The 24,494-nt window shown below is 37.8% G+C and overlaps 1 protein-coding gene across 1 annotated transcript in view; it reads left to right on the forward strand.

Moving 5' to 3' along the window:
• Positions 1 to 24,494, forward strand: part of TM9SF2 (transmembrane 9 superfamily member 2) — a 72,664-nt gene that overhangs the window by 20,591 nt on the left and 27,579 nt on the right. The window contains exons 4-7 of the mRNA XM_049867212.1: positions 6,918 to 7,045; positions 11,410 to 11,539; positions 12,879 to 13,003; positions 21,677 to 21,788. Coding sequence (XP_049723169.1) covers positions 6,918 to 7,045; positions 11,410 to 11,539; positions 12,879 to 13,003; positions 21,677 to 21,788 — 495 coding nt within the window. The remainder of the gene's footprint in view (positions 1 to 6,917; positions 7,046 to 11,409; positions 11,540 to 12,878; positions 13,004 to 21,676; positions 21,789 to 24,494) is intronic.

A 24,494-nucleotide genomic window follows, 5' to 3' on the forward strand; every position in this document is an offset into this window, starting at 1 on the left:
GGTTTCAGAAGAGGGCGTGGAACCAGGGATATCATTGCTGATGTCAGATGGATCCTGACTGAAAGCAGAGAATACCAGAAATATGTTTACCTGTGTTTTATTGACTATGCAAAGGCATTTGACTGTGTGGATCATAACAAACTATGGATAACACTGCGAAGAATGGGAATTCCAGAACACTTAATTATGCTCATGAGGAACCTTTACATAGATGAAGAGGCAGTTGTTTGGACAGAACAAGGGGATACTGATTGGTTTAAAGTCAAGAAAGGTGTGCATCAGGGTAGTATCCTTTCACCATACCTATTCAATCTATATGCTGAGCAAATAATCCGAGAAGCTGGACTTTATGAAGAAGAACGGGGCATCAGGATTGGAGGAAGACTCATTAACCTGGGTTATGCAGATGACAGAACCTTGCTTTCTGAAGGTGAAGAGGACTTGAAGCACTTACTCATGAAGATCAAAGACCACAGCCTTCAGTAAGGACGGCACCTCAAAATAAAACAAAAATCCTTACAACTGGACCAATGAGCAACATCATGATAAACGGAGAAAAGATTGAAGTTGTCAAGGATTTCATTTTACTTGGATACACAATCAACAGCAGCAGTCAAGAAATCAAAAGACGCGTTGCATTGGGCAGATCTGCAAAGGACCTGTTCAAAGTGTTGAAGAGCAAAGAAGTCACCCTGAAGATTAAGGTGCGCCTGACGCGAGCCATGGTATTTTTCAATCACATCATATGCATGTGAAAGTTGGACAGTGAATAAGGAAGACTGAAGAAGAGTTGATGCCTTTGAATTGTGGTGTTGGGGAAGAATACTGAATATACCATGGACTGCCAATAGAACGAACAAATCTGTCTTGGAAGAAGTGCTGCCAGAATGTTCCTTAGAGGCAAGGATGGCGAGAGTACCTCTTACATGCTTTGGACATGTTGTCAGGAGGGATGAGTCCCTGGAGAAGGACATTATGCTTGGCGGAGTACAGGGTCAGCGGAAGAGAGGAATACCCTCAACGAGGTGGATTGATACAGTGGCAGCAACAATGAGCTCAAGCATAACAATTGTAAGGATGGTGCAGGACTGGGCAGCGTTTCATTCTGTTGTGCATAGGGTTGCTATGAGTTGGAACCGACTCAACAGCACCTAACAACAATAATATATAAATAATGTAATTTTATTCATATATCCTTGTAAGACTGCCACATCTTTCTCCTACAGAGCGTCCAGTGGGTTCAAACTGACGACCTTATGGTTAGCAGCCAAGCACTTAACCACTGTGCCACCAGGGCTCCTTTTGCCCAAGATAGAAAATTAAAAAAAAAAAAAGTATGGAATAATATGTTAAAATATAAAATATATCCGTAATTTTATTTATATATGTTTGTAAGTACATAGAAATTTCAAGAAAGATTAACAAGAAACTGAAATGCAACTGGGAGGAAGAGAGACTTATTTTTCATTTTCTATTCTTCTGTACCATTTTATTTTTTATATGGTCATATGTTATATATTTCATTTCAGTATTGATTTTCAGGTCCTTTATTTTCAAAGATTTTACCATTTTTAAGATCTGCATTAAAAACCGTGGTAACAACCAGTAACAAAACAAAACCCCACGTCTGCTTTGCTGTTTTTTATCTATGACTTCTGCTTCGGTCAGGAAAACAGCAGTGCAGGACATTGTCTGCATTATGCGAAGTTGGAGCCACATTTCATGGGATCATAAAATGTCATCTCAAACCTAACCACTCATTTATTCATTCCCTCAGTTAATACATTCATTGAATGTTTTCCATATGCTAGGCACTGTGGGAGGTATGGAATACAGCAGTGAACAAGAAAGAAATCGCTGCTCTCATGGATCTTATATTCTGGTGGGGAGAAGGAGACAAAGAAGTAAAACGTATAGTGTGTCAGTTGCTGATAAAAGAACTCCCCATGAAAACAGATCAGGGAAAGTAGACGGGGAATTGTAGTTACAAATAGGCCAGAGAAAGTCTCACTCACTGAGAAGGTGGTAGCTGAGTAAAAGACCTAAAGCAAGTAAGGGAGTGAGCTGTGTCAGTATCTGAGGGAAGATGATCTAGGTGAAGAGAGCAGCAAATGTGAAGGTCCTGGGGTATGAGCTTGCCAGGTGTGTTCAAGGTACAAAAAAAAGTAGTTGAAACTCAAACAGGTGAGCAAAATAGAGAATAGTAGGAAACGAAATCAGAGAATAGGGCCACATCTGTAGTGGCTTATAGGCCATGATAAGGACTTTGGCCTTTATATCGGATGAGATGGTTAGCATTGGAGTGTTTTGAGGAGATTTGGTTATAACAGTATCACTGTGACTGCTGTGTTGAAAACGGGCCATGAGAGGGCAAGGACAGAAGCTCGGAGACCAGTTCAGAGGCTTTTGCGGTGATCCAGATGTAACCTGATGTTGACTTAGACCATGGTGGTGGTGGCAAAGGAGTTGTGAAGTGCTCAGAATCTGGCTATATTTTGAAGGTGGAGCCAACAGAGTTTGCCGAGGGATGGGATGTGGGTTATAGAGTTTCTGTTTTCTGAGATGGGAAAGTCTGGGGGAAGAGCAGTTTGTGGGGGCAGGGAGGTGAGGGAGAGTTAGTTTTAGATATGGTAAGTTTGAGGTGTTTATTGGGCATCCAAGTAGAGATCTTGAGTACACAGTTGAGTAGTGTTTGGAGTTTGGAGGTGGGGTTCAGGCTAGAGATATATATACACTACATTCTGATGATTCTCAAATGTATGTATTGTCAATATATATGTATGTATTTTTTAAATATATATTTGAGAATCATCAGTGTGTAGATGGTATTTAAAGTCATGGAATTGATGACATTCCTAACAGAGTAACCCAACCCCAGTGCCATTGAGTCGATTCCAAGAGTAGGTTTAGATAAAGAAAAGAATAATTCCAAGGATTGAGTCCTGGGACAGTCATCTGTTAACGGGTCAGGAAGATGATGTGATGGAGATACAGCAGTGTGGGCTGAGAAGAAGCCAGTAGTGCAAAAAAAGGAAAACCAGAAGAGCACGGTCCCATGGCAGCCAAGGTAAGGAAGTGTTTCTGGGAGGATGGATTGATTCTGTTACTAATAGGTCAGAAATGGTGAGGACAGAGAACTGACCATTGAGTTGAGCAACATGGAGATCACTGATGAGAAAGCAACTCGGGGGGAATAACCAGGTGGAGAATAGAAAGAACAGTCGCAGACGGGCCTTTATACAACGCTTTTGAGGACTTTTATTGTAATGGCAATGAGAGAAAAAGAGTGGTAGCTGGAGAATGACTTTGTGTCACAGAACTTACATATATTTTGAAAATGTTTGTATCCTGATGGGCTGATGGGAATGATCCAATAGAGAAAGGAAAAGTGATAATTCAGGAGAGAGGAAGGATTGCTCAGTATGCCCTTGTACAGGCAGAAGATGGGATCTAGCGTGCGTACGTGTGGAGAGGTTGGCCGTAGTAACCTAGTTCATCCATAGTGACTGGAGGGAAGGCAGAGATTTTGGACATGATGCCGGAAAGTAGTCTGTGTAAATGTTGAGATCACTAAGAATCAGGAACAAGGAGTAGTGTTGGAGAGTGTGACAGTGAGCCAGGTACTAAAACTTTCAAGGAGCGGGGGGGCAGTGACCCGTGGTCAGTAGATGACAGCAACCAGAAGGAACAGCGGGCAGTGTAGTGTGATGACATGAGAGTCAACGCCGGGGTTTTCAGGAGGAGGGAGAGTGGGCTAGCCCAGTGCTCTGGGCCATGTGAGAGAAAAAAGCCACCCCTTGAGAGGACTGCAGCAGAGGTAGCACCCTTAGGGGAGAGCCAAGCTTCCATTAGAACAAATTTTCAGAGAATGTTCTGAGACAAAGCTGAAGATACATAGAGGGTTCTGCTGATGACACAGTGAGTTAGTTCCAAAGGACATAGGGAAGGGTTTAAGTAATTGGGTAGGGGTGGGAGGTGGGGCGTCAGAAAGGGAAATGTGTGCATCTATCTTGGCATTCAAGCATAGGAAAGGAAAGATAATGTGGAAAACCTGGGCTTACTGTGGTGACTAATATCAACGGGTTTAAGAGACATGATGAGATTAGTCCTGGTGGTCTCGAGGCAGAAAAGCCCGCATAGATATCTAACTAGGAACATGCAGCATTCTGGGTCTCCCTCAGAACGTGTGGGACTTTGATATAATTTCTCTACCATTTACTAAAAGATGATGAGGTATGGAACAATAACTATCGCTTAGTGAACAGTCGATTGTTGTCAGCATGCTAGGTGTTTTGCACGTATTACTATACTTAATCCAACAACCTTAAAAAAAAAACAGTGCCTTCAACAACCCTGCAAGACAGGTATTATTAAGCCCATTTGACACTTAAGGTAATTGAAGGTAAGGTGGATTAAGCCATGTGCCACAATCTTGTAACAAGATGGAGCTGGATTTGAACCTAGGTCTGACTCCAGCTTGATAAAGTATTTGATTTAATAACTTCCATAAAATTATTCCAGAAAGAATTTTAAACCCTCACTGCAATAATTCAAGAGAAATCATATAGCCAAGCATTTTTCTAAATAATTAAATCATTTGTTTCTGTATTTTAACGAGTTATATATAAGTAGAATAATAGGCTTTCATGTTATACGGAGAATTTTATTACCTTGGGGGCTAAAAGTATTTCTTAAAAATCCATAACTAAATGTAAAATACTGTTAAATCCATAGCAAAACTTGATTTAAAACATTATAAAACTCAGTTCCCAGCTGAACATTTTATAGGGAGAGACAGCAGGGTGTAGGGATTAAAAGCATTTTCTCTAGAGCTTATCCTGCTTGGGTTAAAGCCTGGCTCCGCCATGCTATGTGAGGCTTCATTTTTTGTGCTTCAGTTTTCTAATCTGTAGAAGATGAACAAGAGTAGCTACTTGGCAGGATTGTTGGGAGGATAAGGGAAGTTTTGTACACGTGGCGTGCACAGAGCATAGAAAGTGCTGGATGCGTGGTGACTGCTGCTGGGGAACGCCGCCGCCTTTAGTTCTGGTGTTTTCCTTCACAGTGAGACACACAGTTGACCTCAAGCCAGTGAGCACGGGGCTGAGGTGTGAGATTGGCCGCCTTCAATGTGACTGATAATTTCTGTCTCTGTTAAATGTAGGTTAGCTGTGAAATATATTTATTTTTAAATTTTTTAACCATTTGCCTTTTCAGTCATTTATTAAGTATATAATTCAGTGGCATTAATTATATTCACAATATCGTGTGACAGTCACCACTGTGTATTTCCAGAACTTCATCATCAGCCCAAATAGAAACTCTGTACCCATTAAGGAGTAGCTGCTGATTTTCTCCTCTCCTCAGCCCCTGGTAACTTCTCATCTACTTTCTGTCTGTATACACTTGTGTAGTCTAGATATTTCGTGTGAGTGGGATCGTACATGTTTGTTCTTTTCTGTCAGGTTTATTTCACTTTCTACTAAATTTTTCAAGTCTGACACCTATGCCTCTGGATTTTTAGTGTCTATCCTTCCCCCTTCCCCCCCACTTTTTGAAAATGAACATTTAAGGTTAAAAATATCAAATTTTGCACAAATATTTCTTTGCCATATTGACAGAGGTAGCAGTGTAGCCAAAACTAAACTGTTGGCTGACAGGTGGCAGTAGTGGACTGTACTTGAAACATTCGTTTGTCAGCTGATACACAGAAACTGGGTTAGGGATGTTAACATAAAAAAAAAAATTTTTTTTTCATAGACTGTATAAAAGAATGAACTGCTTAGAAGTGAAACAAATGCAAGTTGTTGGGGGTTTTGTTTTTGTTTTTTAACCACCTGTTATAAAGTTTGAATTTATTAAAAGATAGTCATGGACTGTCTGTAGAGTTAGTCTAGTAAGTTACAGCTTTCTGAAAACTAGGAGATATAGTGTTTAAAGTAAGACATAAATGAGTCCTGATAATTCACAGTAAACCCACATTATATGATACATTGTGAATATCATTATTTTCACACACGTGAAGTAAGCACTGGACTCCAAAATTGAATGCATGTTGAAGGAACCCTTAGTTTTTTAACTTTGGTTTAAAAAAAATTACCAGTTTCTGTTTCAGCTTTACTATTAAGAACCCAAAAATTGACAATCTTTTCAAATGTGTGTAAAAAGAATCATATTTATCCTGTTTTTATACATCCAAATTCAACTTTTTTTGTGTCATCAGTCTACCTTGTTAGCTTTAGAATCTCCATCACCTGGTACATTGGGAGCACTTAACAAGTAACGTAATTTTATGCAAATAACACTTACCTTCCATGTTTGTTTGCCAACCACACCCTCCCCCCTCGAGGTATTTTCGTAAGCACTATTATGCCAATTATTTTTTTACATGTTGCTGTTAAAAAAAAAAAATTAACATGGCATGCTTACGAAAATACCTCACAAGGGGAGGGCGAGGTTGGCAAACATAGAAGGGTGTGTTATTTGTGTAAAATATGGTATTTATTGAATGAATATACAAATTCTTCTGCTTATTACTAGAAAGCCATCAACTCCAGAATTTCTAAAATGTGATCATAGGACATTACTGTAATTACCATGCATTTTGTTCTACATATGGTTTTTTTCTTTTAGGATTCATTTACATTTTGAAGGTGTGTATATTGGGATTATCAAAAAAAAAAAGAAAAGAAAAACTTGGCTATCAAAAGGAAAATAGATTGCAACTTTTTAGAGAAACGGATTACAATTGAAATTTAAATCTGATTGAGCTATGAGGAATTGAAAAATGTTTGTTTCGCCAAGATGTAATCACTTAAGTAATTTAATGAAATCAGTAATTTTATACTATTTATAGCATAGCCGTGAAGGACCTGAATATTTTTTCTTAATTTACTTTCCACTTTGTTTTAATGCAGTTTATATTTAATAAGGAGGATACCTGTAAACTTGTTTGTACGAAAACATACCATACAGAGAAAGCTGAAGACAAACAAAAGCTAGAATTCTTGAAAAAAAGCATGTTACTGAATTACCAACATCACTGGTAAGACATGGAGATTTTAAAATTTTTGACATTTTCCTTTTCAAGATGCAACCTCTAAGCTATTTCACTGACTGTATAAAATAGAGCAGATTAACCGAATTTTGTTTTGTTTTAGTAGCTGCATGAAATAGTGAATTTTACTTGCCAAATGATTATTAAGGTTGATAGCGTCATTTGAAGTAGCATCTTTAACTGCGCTTATCTCTCTAATATCTGGTACTTCTTTGGCACGCAGAAGTATAACAGTTTTATTCATGTATAGTTAACATGAACATGTTATGCTTTAAGGAAAGGAGATGGATCGGTCTTCTAGAGAAATATTATATTCATAGGTGGTGAAGAAGACCATAAGAACACAAAATTTTTATTTGATGTTTGATAAATAGCATCTCCTTCAGATAAAATGGTTATATTTTGCTTAACCTTTTATTTTAAACATGATGTAACATTAACAAGGTCTTTACCAGTTTTTGTCAAAATCAAAGAACATTTAAAACTTATTTTTGCTTCCAAAGTAATATGTGCTTATTATGCAACATTGAAGCATGGAAAATAAAAGTCTCTCAGAATCTCACCTTCAAGTATAACCGCTCTGCTCTTCCAGATAATTTTGTTTGCAAATGCCTGTACTCTATGGGAGTTCATATTTTGCTTGGGTTTTGTCTCTTAAAAAGTATAAGGTGCTGGAGGTGGTGAACAGGAAGACTGTCTTCATAAATTGTCTCTTGAGCATCTGTTCTATCAGTGTCTTAAATTGAATCATTTGCACACTTCTGGGAAGGCTGGGAGCCATGGAATAAATAAATTTGCAAAGTTTGAAAGCTTTTGATAGTAAAGTTTACTGTACAGTTTATAGTGGGTCTATCAGTTGTAAACTTAAACCAATCTGCTTTAAAAAAATAAACTGGAAATGTACTAGCAAATGATGATTTTGCAGTTGAATCAGAAAAGTTTATTAATATAACTTCCATTACCAAAAAAAAAAATCTGAGTTGTATCAGAAATATACAATCTGGTAATTCTAGGCAGAGTGCTTCAATTCTTAAACCAGGTCATTACACGTTTAGAAAAACGTTGATTGACATTGATAAATTTATCTAAAACATGAGTTAAGTATGTTTCTGTCTTTGACTTAATTTCAGAAAGATTTTACTATGTAACTTGATTTTAAGCATAAATAGCCAAGTTGACAAAGAAGTATGTACCCATGGAAATTTGAAAAGCCTTTAAAAATACAGGGTTCCGTTATGGACTTTTACTGCGAAGGTAGCATGTTTTATTTTACCCTTTGCATTAGAAGTTCTTCTAAATTAATAATGCAGTATATGCCTGTAAAAGCGTAAGCAGTAGCGGAAAATACTGACTAAAAAGTAAATGTTCTACCACCCCAGTTTCTTTCATCCTATTCCCTACCAAAACCTGTTGCCATCGACCCTATAGGACAGATTAGAACAGCCTGATAAGGTTTCCGGGACTGTAATCTTTATGCAAGCAGACTGTCACATTCTTTTCCCTGGAAGCAGCAGGTGGGTTTAAACCGCTGACCTTTTGGTTAGCAGCCCAGCACTTAACCACTGCGCCACCAGGGCTCCATCCTTTTCCCCAGCACCCTATTATTTCTTAGGTGTATTTCGACGCGACGGCACTGGGGTTTTGGGTTATTTCCAAATTTTCTCTGCCTGTGTAGACGCTCCTTGGAAACTCTATGGGGCAGTTCTACTCTGTCCTATAGGGTCGCTATGAGTCGGAATCGACTCGACGGCACTGGGTTACTGGGTTTATGCAGGTATATAAAAGAGTATATACTTTTTAAAAAATAACACAACTGAGATATTGTTGCACACATTATTCTGCAACTTCTTTTCATTTAACACAGTATTAGGGGCGTCAGCTCCTGTCAAGTACAGCTGTAGATCTGTACCTTCCTGTTTCACAGCCGCGTGGCATTCTGTCACGTGGGTGAACTGTGACTTCTTTCCCCGGAGGTTATTTAACCTTACGTTTTAACTATGCCACCTTCTGAGTGATTAATAATGACTGGCTATTAGTTAATGCACCAACTCATTATCCTTATTATAGAGAACGATCAGTTCATGGACAGTATTTCCTTACCTGAACGGAGGAATTTTTTTCATTCCTACTTGGTGCTGTAGAACGTAGTCTGAGGACCTTGGCTTACTCCTTCAGTACCCTCAGCTACTTCCTGATTGTTAAGATTGACTGGTGTTTTGATACCAGCACCAGGCACCTGAATTCGTTCAACTGTGCCCTGCATGGTTTGTAATTATATTTCTTGTCTATTTACAAATCTTCGTGACATTTATACAAGTTTAATTATTTAACCAGTTATCAGAGTACTGATAATTTTTCGTTTTATAGACTCACTGGTTTATAGTCATGGGGCAGAAATGGGTTTCGAAGATTTCCAATCCAGGAGCCCACCAAGTTAGCAAAGGCAAATGATGAGCTGTTTTTAAAAATTCAAAATTTATATGTACAGTATGAATTTGCTCATGTTAAAACTGTGAAGAGTAACAGGAATGCCAAGATTCTGTACTTGGGGCTGCAGTTTTCTGAGTGCATTGTGTCAACATGGGTTATTCCATTGTGATCAGAAACCTAGAAATTTGATTAACTTATTAGGAAAATGAGTTATGAATAAATGCAGCTTGTTTGGTAGACACATTTCAAACAGAATCTATGGAAAGGAATCCTTAGTGGTAAGAAGTTGAGACCAGTCATTCACCCTTTGTCCTTTTGAGCCTTCTTCTCACTATGTAAGTTTGGGAATGTGATTTTTAATTTTTTTTTTATGTTAGAAATTCAAATAAATACTACTTCCTAATTTAGGAATTAAGTAATTTTAAATTATATTCTTTCAATTTTCTTATATTTATTTCCAAGATTTTTTTTTTCTTAAATACTTCTTATTACCAGGAGAGGAGTCCCTGGGTGGTGCAGATGGTTAACGTGCTAACTACAAGGTTAGAGTTCAGGTCTACCCAGAGGTATCTCAGAGGAAAGGCCTGGTGATCTCCTTCCTAAAAATCATCCATCAAACACCCTGTGCAGCGCAGCTCTACTCTCACACACATGGTGGTGCCGTTTGAGGACGACTGGTTTTATTGCCAGGAGAAGTCTTTTGTGTCGAGGCATTACATAAGTTTGAAATTTAAGATATTTGCTTTTACAAGATCTAAATTGTTGCCTGATTGCTCATTTTGTAACTAGAACTATCATTTTTATGTGGTAGAGATTGAACTTCATTCTCTATTTTAAAAAATTAAAGCAATTAACTGATTCTTTAGGTCTCTAGAAAATCTGAATTACTTATTTTATGTAGCATTGCTTTTATGCTCCTAATATTTTATAGCCTTTTCATTGCAACTGCTAGCCTACTGGCTATAATAATAAACAACTTAATAGTATAGGTGGTTCTAAAATTTGATACGTTGGGTACTATTAAATAGCATTTAAATGTGGCAAGACATATTTTATTAGGTTATAAATGTACACCTTGTGTGAATATAGAATCGTAATTTTACTTCCTAAGCCACACGTTAATTAACACATAAAACATTCCCTGGAGTGTCGTCTTATGACTGTAATATAGCCAGTGTATTTTTAGTGATTTTTTAATTTATATCCAGCAATATGCTCTAGGCAGAGGGGGGCACATGCTTGAACTTTAATCTTGTTATCCAGCATTGCAGAGCTTTAGTCTTTATTTTTATACTTTAAAAAAAAGAAAAAGTTCACTTTCATTATAGAATTTGAAAGATTTGGTTCTCAGGGCTTTAAAAGCAGTATTTCTTTCAGAAATAACTTGGGTTTACACATTTTTAATAGATAATATAATTCTCACCTGGCCCTTCATTTGAGTATTTTCCCATACTTGCAGTTACATTCTTCTCTTTTTTATTGAATATAAATACAATAAAAGACATTTACGTCTGTTCTGGTCCATGAGCTGGGTCCCTAGGAACTGGATATATTGCTTTGCAACTGTTGGGAGCCTTAAGTGTTCTGCTAAAGGTAAATTATATTTAAAAGTCTACAGAATGATCTTCTTAAATTACTAATTGCAATAAATAAATAAATTTCTAAAACTCTGCTTTCCTATATAAATTTATATAGTTTCAAAGAAATGAAAGTTTTCCCCTCATTATGATGTATCATATATTGGCATAATGTCATTACTTTATTGTAAAATAACCACATTTCATCAAAATCCTTTGTTGTGGTTTTTGAAATCTTAAGGTATTTGTTAGACGTTTAAATTTTATGAAGTGATGACACTTGAGTGGTAATTTTTAATCATGTTTGATCATTTCTCTTGTAACTTAACTTTTCTTTCTATATAGGATTGTGGATAACATGCCTGTAACATGGTGTTACGATGTTGAAGATGGTCAGAGGTTCTGTAATCCTGGATTTCCTATTGGCTGTTACATAACAGATAAAGGCCATGCAAAAGATGCCTGTGTTATTAATGTAAGTTCATGGTAAACTCTGTGCTGCTTTAAAATGGGGCTTTTTGGTAGAGGGATTCATTCCATCTTTATTGCACAAAAAGTGTTGCATCCATTGAATGAACACAATTCAGGTATTCTGAAGTACAGGTACTTAAGCCAGGTTAATAATGTATAAATTAAACTCCAGAATTAAAATAATGCAGATTCAGTTTGCAACTTTACCTCTTGTCAGAGGTCCATCTAGCTTTATAAATACACCGTTTACTGAGAGCATGTTGTATTCCAAACACTATGCTGAGGACTTGAACTTTGTTCTAGTTCTATTAAAGTTTCTAGCTCTACTAAAAGTTAGATCCTTCAATCTTATATTAAAAAATATAGATAATAGAGTATCCAAAAGGCCTTGTTATGAGGATTTTAAGTTCATGAAATTTGTATTACAAATTGAATTTAAGCCCATGAAATCTTGTTTCATAAAATTTTGGAATACCTTAAAGTCCTATCTCTCATTAAGGCCAGCCTTTTATTTTTAAAAATACTAATAAAATGAAGACATTAATATAGAAGGTAGCTAAAAATTATTTGAGAATAACCAAAACCAAGCCAAACTGATTGCTGTCAAGTCGATTCCAATGCATAGAAACCCCACAGGACAGGGCAGAACTACCCCATAGGGTTTCCAGGGCTGTAAATTTTTACAGAAGCAGACTGCCACATCTCTCTCCCGTGGAGCGGCTGGTGGGTTCAAACTGCCGATCTTTCGGTTAGCAGCCAAGCGCTTAACCATGGTGCCACTGGGGCTCCTATTTGGAAGTACACTATGTAAAAATAAATTTGTATAATCAGATCAGCTTGATTTAATCTCTTAATAGATATGATATGGTAGTAGAATTTGGCATGAACTGGATCATAAAACCGATTATATTGGTTAGTGCTTTTGTGAGAGTTGATTAGAGCTGCTTGAATAAATTAGGTTATTGATTTAGTGTGAGGTTATAAACTGCCATGGAGGAACAGTATTTCAAAGTGAAAAATCTAGCATGCTTATAGCATGCAGTATCCAGAAACTAATTTTTTTAGTTTTATCATAAACGAATACCTAGAAAATAGTAGATAAGTGTTCTTTTTAGCAGGTATTAAGTTTTATGTAAATATTAAAAAGAATACCTTGTACTTCCTTCAGATTAATTTTTGGCTTACAAAGATTTTAAGCTTAAAACCTAAACATTTTTATGGGGAAAGGTTAAAATTCTTTCTAAGCTTAAATTTTCCTACATGTAGTGGCCCAGCTTAAAGTTTGATGTTTTGACTACTGTATAGCCTGTTTTCTACCTTTAACTTTAAGTTCTGTTCTACAGTCAGAATTCCATGAAAGAGATACATTTTACATCTTCAACCATGTTGACATCAAAATATACTATCATGTTGTTGAAACTGGGTCCATGGGAGCAAGATTGGTAGCTGCTAAACTGGAACCAAAAAGGTAACTATAAAATTCATAAAAAGTAAATAAATATAAGTGAATTTGGGCTCAAAGTATAAGTCATTTGGGCCCAATTAACTTATTCCTTAATCAGTATTGGTCGTATAACCTGGGATTTCAGAATTGATTTTACTTAAACTCCCTGTACCATGATTTGTTAGTGAGTTATGGGCTGTCCGGAGAAACCCTACAAATACTTTTTTTTCTGCCATGCTAAGTGGTCAAGCCAATGTGCCGTTTTATTTTGTTTTTCAATCTTAAAATTTTGACAGCTTTTCACTTGTCAGCTTGGAATGGAGGACATGAGCGGCTGGGCCAGTGTTCTCCTTTATAATGCAAAGAATATTGCCTCAGATATTTGCAACTTTACCCTTTGTCATAGGTCCATCTGTTGCTATAATTGCTAAAGCCGTTACACAGTGTTAGATGCCAGTGTGAGATGAGCCATTGAATATCTCTTCAAGTTGTTAATTATTTTTTACTATGAAAGTATATATTAGTTATTTCTGAGATCCTTTTTTGATTGAATATTCCATTTTCTCCCTTACTTTTCCCCCTCGTTGAATTAGCCATTTTGTCAAGACACTGACCAGACCCGCTTCTGTCAAATCGATTTTAACTCATAGCGACCCTGTAGGACAAAGTAGAACTGCCCCAATAGGGTTTCCAAGGAGTGGCTGGTGGATTCGAACTGCCAACCTTTTGGTTAGCAGCCAAGCTCTTAACCACTGTGCCACTAGGGCATATGGCACTGATGGTTTTAAAAAAAAAAAAACTGCTTGCCATACTAAGATAGCAGTTAATTTGAACTCACTCAGTGATTTTTTTTTTTTTAATTTTTATTGTGTTTTAAGCAAAAGTTTACAAATCAAACCAGTCTCCCATACAAAAATTTATATACACCTTGCTTTATACTCCTAATTGCTCTTGCCCTACTGAGACAGCATGCTCCTTCCCTCCACTCTCTGTTTTCATGTCCAGTCGGCCAGCTTCTGACCCCCTCTGCCCTCTCATCTCCCCTCCAGACAGGAGATGCCAACTTAGTCTCATGTGTCTACTTGATCCAAGAAGCTCACTCTTCACCAGTATCGTTTTCTATCCCATAGTCTAGTCCACTCCCTGTCTGAAGTGTTGGCTTTGGGAATGGTTCCTGTCCTGGGCCAACAGAAGGCCATGAGCGTCTTTCTACTCTCAGTCAGACCATTAAGTCTGGTCTTTTTATGAGAATTTGGGGTCTGCATCCCACTGCTCTCCTGCTCCCTCAGGGGTTCTCTGTTATATCCCCTGTCAGGGCAGTCATCAGTTGTAGCCAGGCACCATCTAGTTCTTCTGGTCTCAGGATGATGCAGTCTCTGGTTTATGTGGCCTGTTCTCTTGGGCTCGTAATTACCTTGTGTCCTTGGGATTCTTCATTCTCCTTTGGTCCAGGTGGGTTGAGACCAATTGATGCATCTTAGATGGCTGCTTGCTAGTGTTTAAGACCCCAAATGCAGGATGTTTTCTTAATAGATTTTATTATGCCAATTGACTTAGATGTCCCCTGAAACCATGGTCCCTAGACTTCTGTCCCTGGTACACTGGCCTTCGAAGCATTCAGTTTATTCAGGAAACTGCTTTGCTTTTGGTTTAGTCCAGTTGTGCTGACCTCTCCTGTATTGTGTGTTGTCTTTCCCTTCACCTAAAGTAGCTCTTACCTACTATCTAATTGGTGAATACCCCTCTCCCACAGTCCCTCACTCCCCCCTCTCATAACCATCAAAGAATATTTTCTTCTCTGTTTAAACTATTTCTTGAGTTCTTACAATAGTGGTCTTAATACGATATCTGTCCTTTTGCAACTGAATAATTTGACTCAGCATAATGCCTTCCAGATTCCTCCATATTATGAAATGTTTCACGGATTCATCACTGTTCCTCATCGATGTGTAGTATTCCATTGTGTGAATATACCATAGTTTATCCATTCATCCGTTGATGGACACCTTGGTTGCTTCCATGTTTTTGCTATTGTAAACAGTGCTGCAGTGAACATGGGTGTGCATATATCTGTTCGTGTAAAGGCTCTTAATTCTCTAGGATATATTCCAAGGAGTGGGATTGCTGGATTGTATGGTAGGTCTATTTCTAGCTTTCTAAGGAAGCGCCAAATCGATTTCCAAAGTGGTTGTACCATTTTACATTCCCATCAGCAGTGTGTAAGTGTTCCAGTCTCTCCACAACCTCTCCAACATTTATTATTTTGTGTTTTTTGGATTAATGCCAGCCTTGTTGGAGTGAGATGGAATCTCATTGTAGTTTTGATTTGCATTTCTCTAAGGGCTAATGATCATGAACATTTCCTCATATATCTGTTAGCTACCTGAATGTCTTCTTTAGTGAGGTATCTGTTCATATCTTTTGCCCATTTTTTAACTGGGTTATTTGTCTTTTTGTAGTTGAGTTTTTGCAGTATCGTGTAGATTTTAGAGATCAGACACTGATCGGAAATGTCATAGCTAAAACCTTTTTCCCAGTCTGTAGGTAGTCTTTTTACTCTTGGTGAAGTTTTTGGCTGAGCATAGGTGTTTGATTTTTAGGAGCTCCCAGTTAGCTAGTTTTTCTTCTGCGTTGTTAGTAATGTTTTGTAGACTGTTTATGCCGTGTATCAGGGCTCCTAACGTTGTCCCTGTTTTTTCTTCCATGATCTTTATCGTTTTAGATTTTGTATTTAGGCCTTTGATCCATTTTGAGCTCGTTTTTGTGAATGGTGTAAGGTATGGGTCTTGTTTCATTTTTTTTGCAGATGGATATCCAGTTATGCCAGCACCATTTGTTGAAAAGACTGTCTTTTCCCCATTTAACTGATTTGGGACCTTTGCCAAATATCAACTGCTCATATGTAGATGGATTTATGTCTAGATTCTCAGTTCTGTTCCATTGGTCTGTGTATCTGTTGTTGTACCAGTACCAGGCTGTTTTGACAACTGTGCGGTGTAACAGGTTCTAAAATCAGGTAGAGTAAGGCCTCCCACTTTAGTTCTTTTTCAGTAATGCTTTACGTCTCCGGGGCCTCTTTCCCTTCCATTTGAAGTTGGTGATTTGTTTCTCCATCTCATTAAAAAATGTCGATGGAATTTGGATCGGAATTGCACTAAATCTATAGATTGCTTTTGGTAGAACAGACATTTTTATAATGTTAAGTCTTCGGATCCATGAGCAAGGGATGTTTTTCCACTTTTGTAGGTTTCTTTTGGTTTCTTGCAGGAGTGTTTTGTAGTTTTCCTTTGTGTAAGTCTTTTGCATCTCTGGTAAGGTTTACTGCTAAGTATTTTATCTTCTTGGAGGATACTGTAAATGGTATTGGTTCGGTGGTTTCCTCTTCGATGTTCTTTTTGTTGGTGTAGAGGAATCCAACTCATTTGTTGCATGTTTATGTTGTATCCCGATACTCTGCTAAGCTCTTCTATTAGTTTCAGTAGTTTTCTTGAGGATTCCTTAGGGTTTTCTGTGTATAAGATCATGTCATCTGCAAACAGAGATACTTTCACTTCTCCCTTACCAATTCGGATGCCCTTTATTTCTTTATCTAGCCTAATTGCTCTGGCTAGGACCTCCAGCACAGTGTTGAATAAGAACCCAGTACCCAGTGCTGTCAAGTCGATTCCTACTCATAGCGACCCTATAGGATAGAGTAGAACTGCCCCGTAGAGTTTTTTGCTAACCCAAGGGTTTGTTGAATAAGAGTAGTGGTAAAAGGCGTCCTTGCCTGGTTCCCAGTCTCAAGGGGAATGCTCTCAGACTCTCTCCGTTTAGGATGATGTTGGCTGTTGCCTTTGTATAAATGCCCTTTATTATGTTCAGGAATTTTCCTTCTATTCCTATTTTGCTGAGAGTTTTTATCATGCATCAGTGTTAAACTTTGTCAAATGCCTTTTCTGGATCAATCAATAAAATCATGTGGTTCTTATCTTTTGTTTTATTTATATGATGGATTACAGTCATTGTTTTTCTAATGTTGAACCATCCCTGCACACCCGCTATGAATCCCACTTGGTCATGGTAAATTATTTTTTGAATATGTTGTTGAATTCTATTGCCTAGAATTTTGTTGAGGATTTTTGTATCTAAGTTCATGAGGGATATAGGTCTGTAATTTTTTGTGGAGTCTTTACCTGGTTTTGGTATTAGGGATATGCTGGCTTCATAGAGTGAGTTTGGGAGTATTCCATCCTTTTGTATGCTCTGAAATACCTTTAGTAGTAGTGATGTTAACTCTTCTCTGAAAGTTTGGAAGAAATCTGCAGTGAAGTCCTCCGGGCCAGCGCTTTTTTTGCGGCGGGGGGAGCTTTTGGCTTACCTTTTCAATCTCTTCTTTTGTTATGGGTCTATTTAGTTGTTCTACCTCTGTTTGTGTTAATTTAGGTAGGTAGTGTATTTCTAGGAATTCATCAATTTTTTTCTTGGTTTTCAGATTTGTTAGAGTATAATTTTTCATAGTAATCCGATGTGATTCTTTTAATTTCAATTGGGTCTGTTGTAATATTGCCCATCTCATTTCTTATTCGGGTTGTTTGCGTCCTCACCTGTTTTTCTTTTGTCAGTTTGGCCGGTGGTTTATCGATTTTGTTAATTTTTTCAAAGAGCCAGCTCTTGGCCTTCTTAATTCTTTCAATTGTTCTTCTCTATTCTATTTCATTTAATTCTGCTCTAATTTTTATTATTTGCTTTCTTCTGGTACCTGAGGGTTTCTTTTGTTGCTCTCTTTCTGTTGGTTCAAGTTATAGGGATAATTCTTTGATTTGGGCCCTTTCTTCTTTTTGTATGTGTCTATTTATTTATTGATATAAATTGACCTCTGAGCACTCTTTTCACCATGTCCCAAAGGTTCTGATAGGAAGTGTTTTCATTCTCATTGTATTCTGTGAATTTCTTTATTCCATCCTTGATGTCTTCTATAACCTAGTCGTTTTTGAGCAGGGTATTGTTCAGTTTCCAAGTGTTTGATTTCTTTTCCCTGCTTTTTCTGTTACTGATTTCTACTTTGATGGCCTTATGGTCAGAGAAGATGCTTTGTAATATTTCGATGTTTTGGATTCTGCTAAGGCTTGCTTTATGACCTAATGTGTGTTCTATTCTAGAGAATGTTCCATGTGCACTAGAAAAGAAAGTATACTTGGTTGCTATTGGGTGGAGTGTTCTGTGTATGTCTCTGAGATCAAGTTGTTTGTGGCATTTAGGTCTTCTGTGTCTTTATTGAGCTTCTTTCTGGATGTCCTGTCTTTCACCGAAAGTGGTGTGTTGAAGCTTCCTACTATAATTGTGGAGCTGTCTACCTCACTTTTCAATGCTGTTAGAGTTCGTTTTATGTATCTTGCAGCCCTGTCTTTGGGTGCATAAATATTTAATATGGTTATGTCCTCCTAGTGTATTGTCCCTTTAATCATTATATAGTGTCCTTCCTTGTCCTTTGTGGTGGATTTAACTTTAAAATCTAATTTGTCAGAAATTAATACTGCCACTCCTGCTCTTTTTTGATTGTTGTTTGCTTGATATATTTTTTTCCACCCTTTGAGCTTTAGTTTGTGTCTCTAAGTCTAAGGTGTATCTCCTGTAGGTAGCATATAGACATCATGCTTTTTTATCCATTCTGCCGCTGTCTGTCTCTTTATTGGTGCATTTAGTCCGTTTACATTCAGCATAGTTTAGTGCTGTGATTTTGATGTCTTTTTTTGTGTGTGTTGTTGATAGTTTCTTTTTCCCATTTAATTTTTTGTGCTGAGTAGTTTATATGTTGTCTTTTCCTGTCATTCATTGTTGTTGATTTTGTTTCTGCTGAGTTTCTATTTTTTTCTTGTATTTTATTTTGCTAAGTAGGATAGTTAGTCTCATTTGTGGTTACCTTAATATTTACCCCTATTTTTCTAAGTTTAAACCTAAATTTTATTTCTTTATATCACGTTGTCTTCCTCTCCATATGAAAAATCTATGACTACATTTCTTAGGCCCTCTTTATTGTTTTAATGTTGTCTTCTTTTGCATAATAACGTCACTGTTGCCCTGTTTAGCGTTTTTTAATCTTGATTTATTTCTGTGATTTTCGTGTCTGGGTTGACCTCTTATCGTTCTGTCCAGTGTTCTTGTCTTGGGTTGATACCTGATATTATTGATCTTCTAACCAAAGAACTCCCTTTAGTATTTTTTGTAGTTTTAGTTTGGTTTTTATGAATTCCTTAAACTTCTGTTTCTCTGGAAATGTCCTAGTTTCATCTTCATATTTGAGAGACAGTTTTGGTGGATATATGGATCTTGGCTGGCAATTTTTTTCATTCAGTGCTTTATATAAGTTATCCCATTGCCTTCTTACCTACATGGTTTCTGCCAAGTAGTCCAAGCTTATCCTTACTGACTATCCTTTGTAGATGACTTTTTGTTTATCCCTAGCTGCTCTTTAAATTCTCTCTTTATCTTTGGTTTTGGCAAGTTTGACTATAATATGTCTTGATGACTTTCTTTTAGAATCTACCTTATGTGGAGTTCTGTGAGCATCTTGGATAGGTATCTTCTCATCTTTCAAAATACCAGGGAAGTTTTCTGCCAACAAGTCTTCAACAATTCTCTCTGTATTTTCTGTTATCCCTCCATGTTCTGGTACTCCAGTCAGTCGTAGGTTATTTCTCTTGATAGAGCCCTACATGATTCTTAAGGTTACTTCATTTTTTTTAATTCTTTTATCTGATTTTTCTTCAAATATATTGGTGCCAAGTGCTTTATCTTCAAGCTCACCAATTCTGCTTTCCACTTGCTCAGTTCTGCTCCTCTGACTTCCTGTTGAATTGTCTAATTCTATAATTTTATTATTAATCTTCTGAATTTCTGATTGCTGTCTTTGTGGATTCTTGCAGCTTATTAAATTTTTCATTATGTTCTTGAGTAACCTTTTTAATTTTTTCGGCTACTTTATCTGTGCATTCCTTGCCTTGTTCTGCATATTGCCTGATCTTCCTGATTTCGTTCCTGATATCTTGAGAGTTCTGTATATTAATCTTCAGAATTCTGCATCTGGTAATTCCAGGAAGGCACCTTCATTCAGAAGATCCGTTCATTCATTGTTTTGAGAGTTCGTTGAAGCGATCATGGTCTCTTTTCTTTATGTGACTTGATATTGAGTGTTGTCTCTGAGCCATCTATAAGCTATTGTATTAGTTTATTTTATGCTTGCTTACTGTTTCGTAGCTTCTTGCTTTGTTTTGTTTTGATGTGCCCTAATGGGTTGCTTGAGTAAGCTAACTTGATTATTTTTGCTGTTGAAGTTCTGAAGCCCTGTCACCAGATGATTAGAGCTGTTATCAGGTATACCAGTCTAGGAGTCCATTCACTTTTCTTGTATGAATTCGGCTCAGGTGTCCAGGTAGCTGATCATCAAGTGTGTGGTACAGGCTCTGTCCTACAGTCTTAGAGGGGCAGGAGTGATTGGTGTAGGTACTGGTATCTGGTTGCAGCAGGGGTCTCGCTCTGAACAAGGCAAGGGGCTGAGAACCATCCCCCGAATTTCTGTGAGAAAAGCACGTCCCTGTTCCCTAGAGTGTACAGGTGGGTGGGTTCTGCAGACAGACCATAAGCACCCAATGATTTTCGTATGTAAGGACTGGGAGGTACCAGTCCTTAGGCCCCTGATGTGGGTAGGCGAGGACCCTATTTAATAGGCAAAGCAGTGTCAAATATCAAATATCCACCTCTTCACCGCACAGCTGAAACATTTGCAGTCTGCCAGCAAGGGCCTATTCTCCTTAAATAGGCCCACACTGGTCCATGCAGGGGGAAGGGTATTCAGAGTCCACAGACCGTTTATGCCTGGACAGGAGCTACTGCTGTCCTAAGTTCCCCTGGTTAGTGGAGCTGGCAAATTATCTTTTCCCCTAATTGTGAATTTATTCCTTCTCCAAGGCCAAAAGGATGGCCCTAGGCACTCAACAGGGCCTATTCCAGGGCCAGGGAAATCAACAGCCACTGAAAACGGCACTGGGGGTAGGGCGTGGTAAAATATACGCAAGTATTTAGCTTTTCCCAAGAGTGCTGTTCTGTTCTGGTTCTGGAGGTGTGGGTAGGCTGTGCAGCTGGCTGCTTCTCCCGAAGGAAATTGTGGTCGAACACTACCACCAGTCCGCCACAGCTGCTCCTGTTGAATGGTGTCTGAGGGATCCCAGCGATTCAGGTCCAGTGACTCCTCTCTGCTTCTGAACCGTCTCTCCCTCCCCCGCAGTTCAGTCCATTTTCTAACTTTACCTTTGATGTTCAGGGCTCCTAGCTTGTCATAAATATAATCGTTTCACTTGTTTTTTCGGGTCTTTGTTGTAAGAGGGATTGCAGGAAGCATCTGTTTATTCTGACATTTGGCCTCGCCTGTCAGTGATTTTGTTTTAAAGATTTTATCCTGTTCAAATACAGTGTTTTTCAGTGTTTGAGTAATAATTTTGTATACACTTAAAATTTTTTTTATTATGGTAAAATATGAAATACACATACTTTTTACTATTTATGTGAAATAAATATTTCTACTGTTAAATGTGGCATGATTAATTAGCCTTTGGCTCTCATTGGCATTGTGAAATATGTACAGAATCTCTAACCTTTATTTTATCTTATATTTAAAACTGTACTTTCTCAATATCTTAACCAAAATGTTTCTTCCCACAGCTTCAAACATACGCATATAGATAAACCAGACTGCTCAGGACCCCCCATGGATATAAGTAACAAGGCTTCTGGGGAGATCAAAATTGCCTATACTTACTCTGTTAGCTTTGAGGTGAGTTTGTTTTTATCTTTAGTATAACTCAGAAATTGATTTTAAATTTGTACTACTTGAGCTAATTAAAAAATATTAATGATTGAACTTGTCAGATAAGCTTTTAATGAGTTGATTTTGGAATAGCTTGTCAATGCACCTTACAACATAGTCATACTGTAAACTAAGTCTTAGTTTAAATGAGAAGGCATAGGAAATCGGAAAATTGAGCCAGATTGTTTTAAGCATAAATGTACATAATATAAGGCAAAAAGGTAGAAAATAAGTGTGGAGGAGATAGAAAAACTAATCACCAACTTTACATGAAAGGAAAGAGGTCTTGGATAAACAAAGCACTATTGAAGAAGAAGAACAAAGTAGGAGATCTCACACTCATCAATATCAGAACCTACCGTACAGCCACAATAGTCAGAACAGCCTGGTACTGGTACAGTGGCAGACACATAGACCCAATTGTACAGAACTTAGAATCCAGAAGTAAATCCAGTCACCCATGGACAACTGACCTTTGACAAAGGGTTGAAGTCCATTAAGCGGGGAAGAGAAAGTCTCTTTAAAAAATTGTGCAGGCAAAACTAGATACCCATTTGCAGAAAAACGAAACAAGATCCATACCTCACACCATACACAAAAACTAACTCAAAATGGGTCAAAGACCTAAATGTAAAGTTTAAAACTATGAAGATCATGGAAGGAAAAAATAGGCATAACACCAGAAGCCCTAGTATACGGCATAAATAGAATACCAAACATAACTAAAAATGCACAAACACCAGAAAATAAACTAGATAAGTGGGAGCTCCTGAAAATTAAACACTTATACTCATCAAAAGACTTTGCCAAAAGAGTAAAAAGAGAACCTACAGGCTGGGGAAAAAATTTGGAGCTACAACATATCCATCAAGGGTGTCCTATCTAAAATGTACAGAAAACATCAACACGTCAACGACAAGAAGACAATCCGGTTAATAAATGAGCAAAGGACATAAACAGTTCACCAAAGAAGACATTCAGGTGGCTAGCAAACACGTGAAGAGTAGTTCACGATCTTTAGCCATTAAAACCAAACCAGTTGCCATTGTGCGGATTCTAACTCATAGCGGTCCTGTGGGACAGAGTCGAACTGCCCCGTAGGGTTTCTGAGGAGTGGCTGGTAGCTTTGTCCTGCTGATCTTTTGGTTTTAGCAGCTGAGCTCTTAACCGCTGTGCCACCAGGGGTACCCATTAGCCATTAACCCAGTGCCGTCGAGTTGATTCCGACTCATAGCAACCCTATAAGACAGAGTAGAACTGCCCCATAGAGTTTCCACAGAGCACCTGGTGGATTTGAACTCCTGGCCCTTTGGTTAGCAGCCATAGCACTTAACCACTATGCCACCAGGGTTTCCATTAGAGAGATGTAAATCAAAACTACGATGAGATGCCATCTTACCCTGACAATAATGGCACTGATCAACAAAACAGAAAACAACAAATGCTGGCGAGGTTGTGGGGATAGTGGGAACATAACGTTGTACAACCACTATGGAAAACAATATGGTACTTCTTTAAAAAGGTAGATGTAGAATTACCATATGATCCAGCAATCCCACTCCTAGGTATATATCCTAGAGAAATAAGAGCCATCACATGAATAGACATATCCACACCCATGTTCATTGCAGCATCATTCACAATAGCAAAAAGATGAAAACAACCTAAATGTCCATCAACAGATGAACAGTACACAGTGGAATACTATGCAGTGATAAAGAGTCATGATGAATCTATATAACATCTCACAACGTGGATGAATCTGGAGGGCATTGTGTTCAGTGAATTAAGTCAAATCACAAAAGGACAAATATTGTATAATAACCGCTATTATAAAATGTCAAGAATAGGTTTCCACACAGAAAGAAACATTCTTTGATGGCTACCAGGGATTGATTGGGGGAGGGAATCTCTAACTAGATAGTAAACAAGTATTAATTCTGGTGAAGGGAAAGATAGTACACAGTATGCGGAAAGTCAGCACAAGGTGACCAAGGCAGAGGAAGACACTGAGAGGTACGTGAGAATAAAGGCCAAATATAGTAAATGCTATAACATACACAATCCCGCAGCAACAGTAATAAGAAACAATAATTTATGAGTGGATACATAGGCTAACATGTATGCTGAATAGGTGAGGGAGGTCATACACCTCATATGTATTTACGCATGGTTGTGGATATTTTTATATGCATATTTGTAAATGCATGTATACATATATATATGTATACATATATATGTAAAAGAATAGAATACATGGCGGGGGGCAGTTAGAGAAACTACCTAGACATCAAGACGGAACAACTGGACTTGAAGGCTAAGGACCATAGTCCCAGGGGACATTTAGGTCAATTGGCAAAACACAGCTCATAAAAATAATGTTCTGTATGCCAACCTGGTGAGTAGCATCTGGGGTCTTAAAAGCTTGTGAGCAGCCATCCAAAAAGCAACTGTTGGTCTTTTCCGACCTGGAACAATGGGGAAGGAAGAAGACTGAAGGTGCAAAGAAGCTGTTAGTCCAAAGAACCAACGCTCCACATGAACCACAGCCTTCTCGAACCTGAGACCGAAAGAACTAGATGGTGCCCAGCTACCGGTAACCAACTGTTCTGACCAGCATCACAATAGAAGGTCCCAGTTAGAATGGGTAAAAAATGTAGAACAAAATTCATA

The sequence above is a fragment of the Elephas maximus genome, chromosome 23 (assembly GCF_024166365.1).
Source record: "Elephas maximus indicus isolate mEleMax1 chromosome 23, mEleMax1 primary haplotype, whole genome shotgun sequence".
NCBI classification, from domain to species: domain Eukaryota; kingdom Metazoa; phylum Chordata; class Mammalia; order Proboscidea; family Elephantidae; genus Elephas; species Elephas maximus.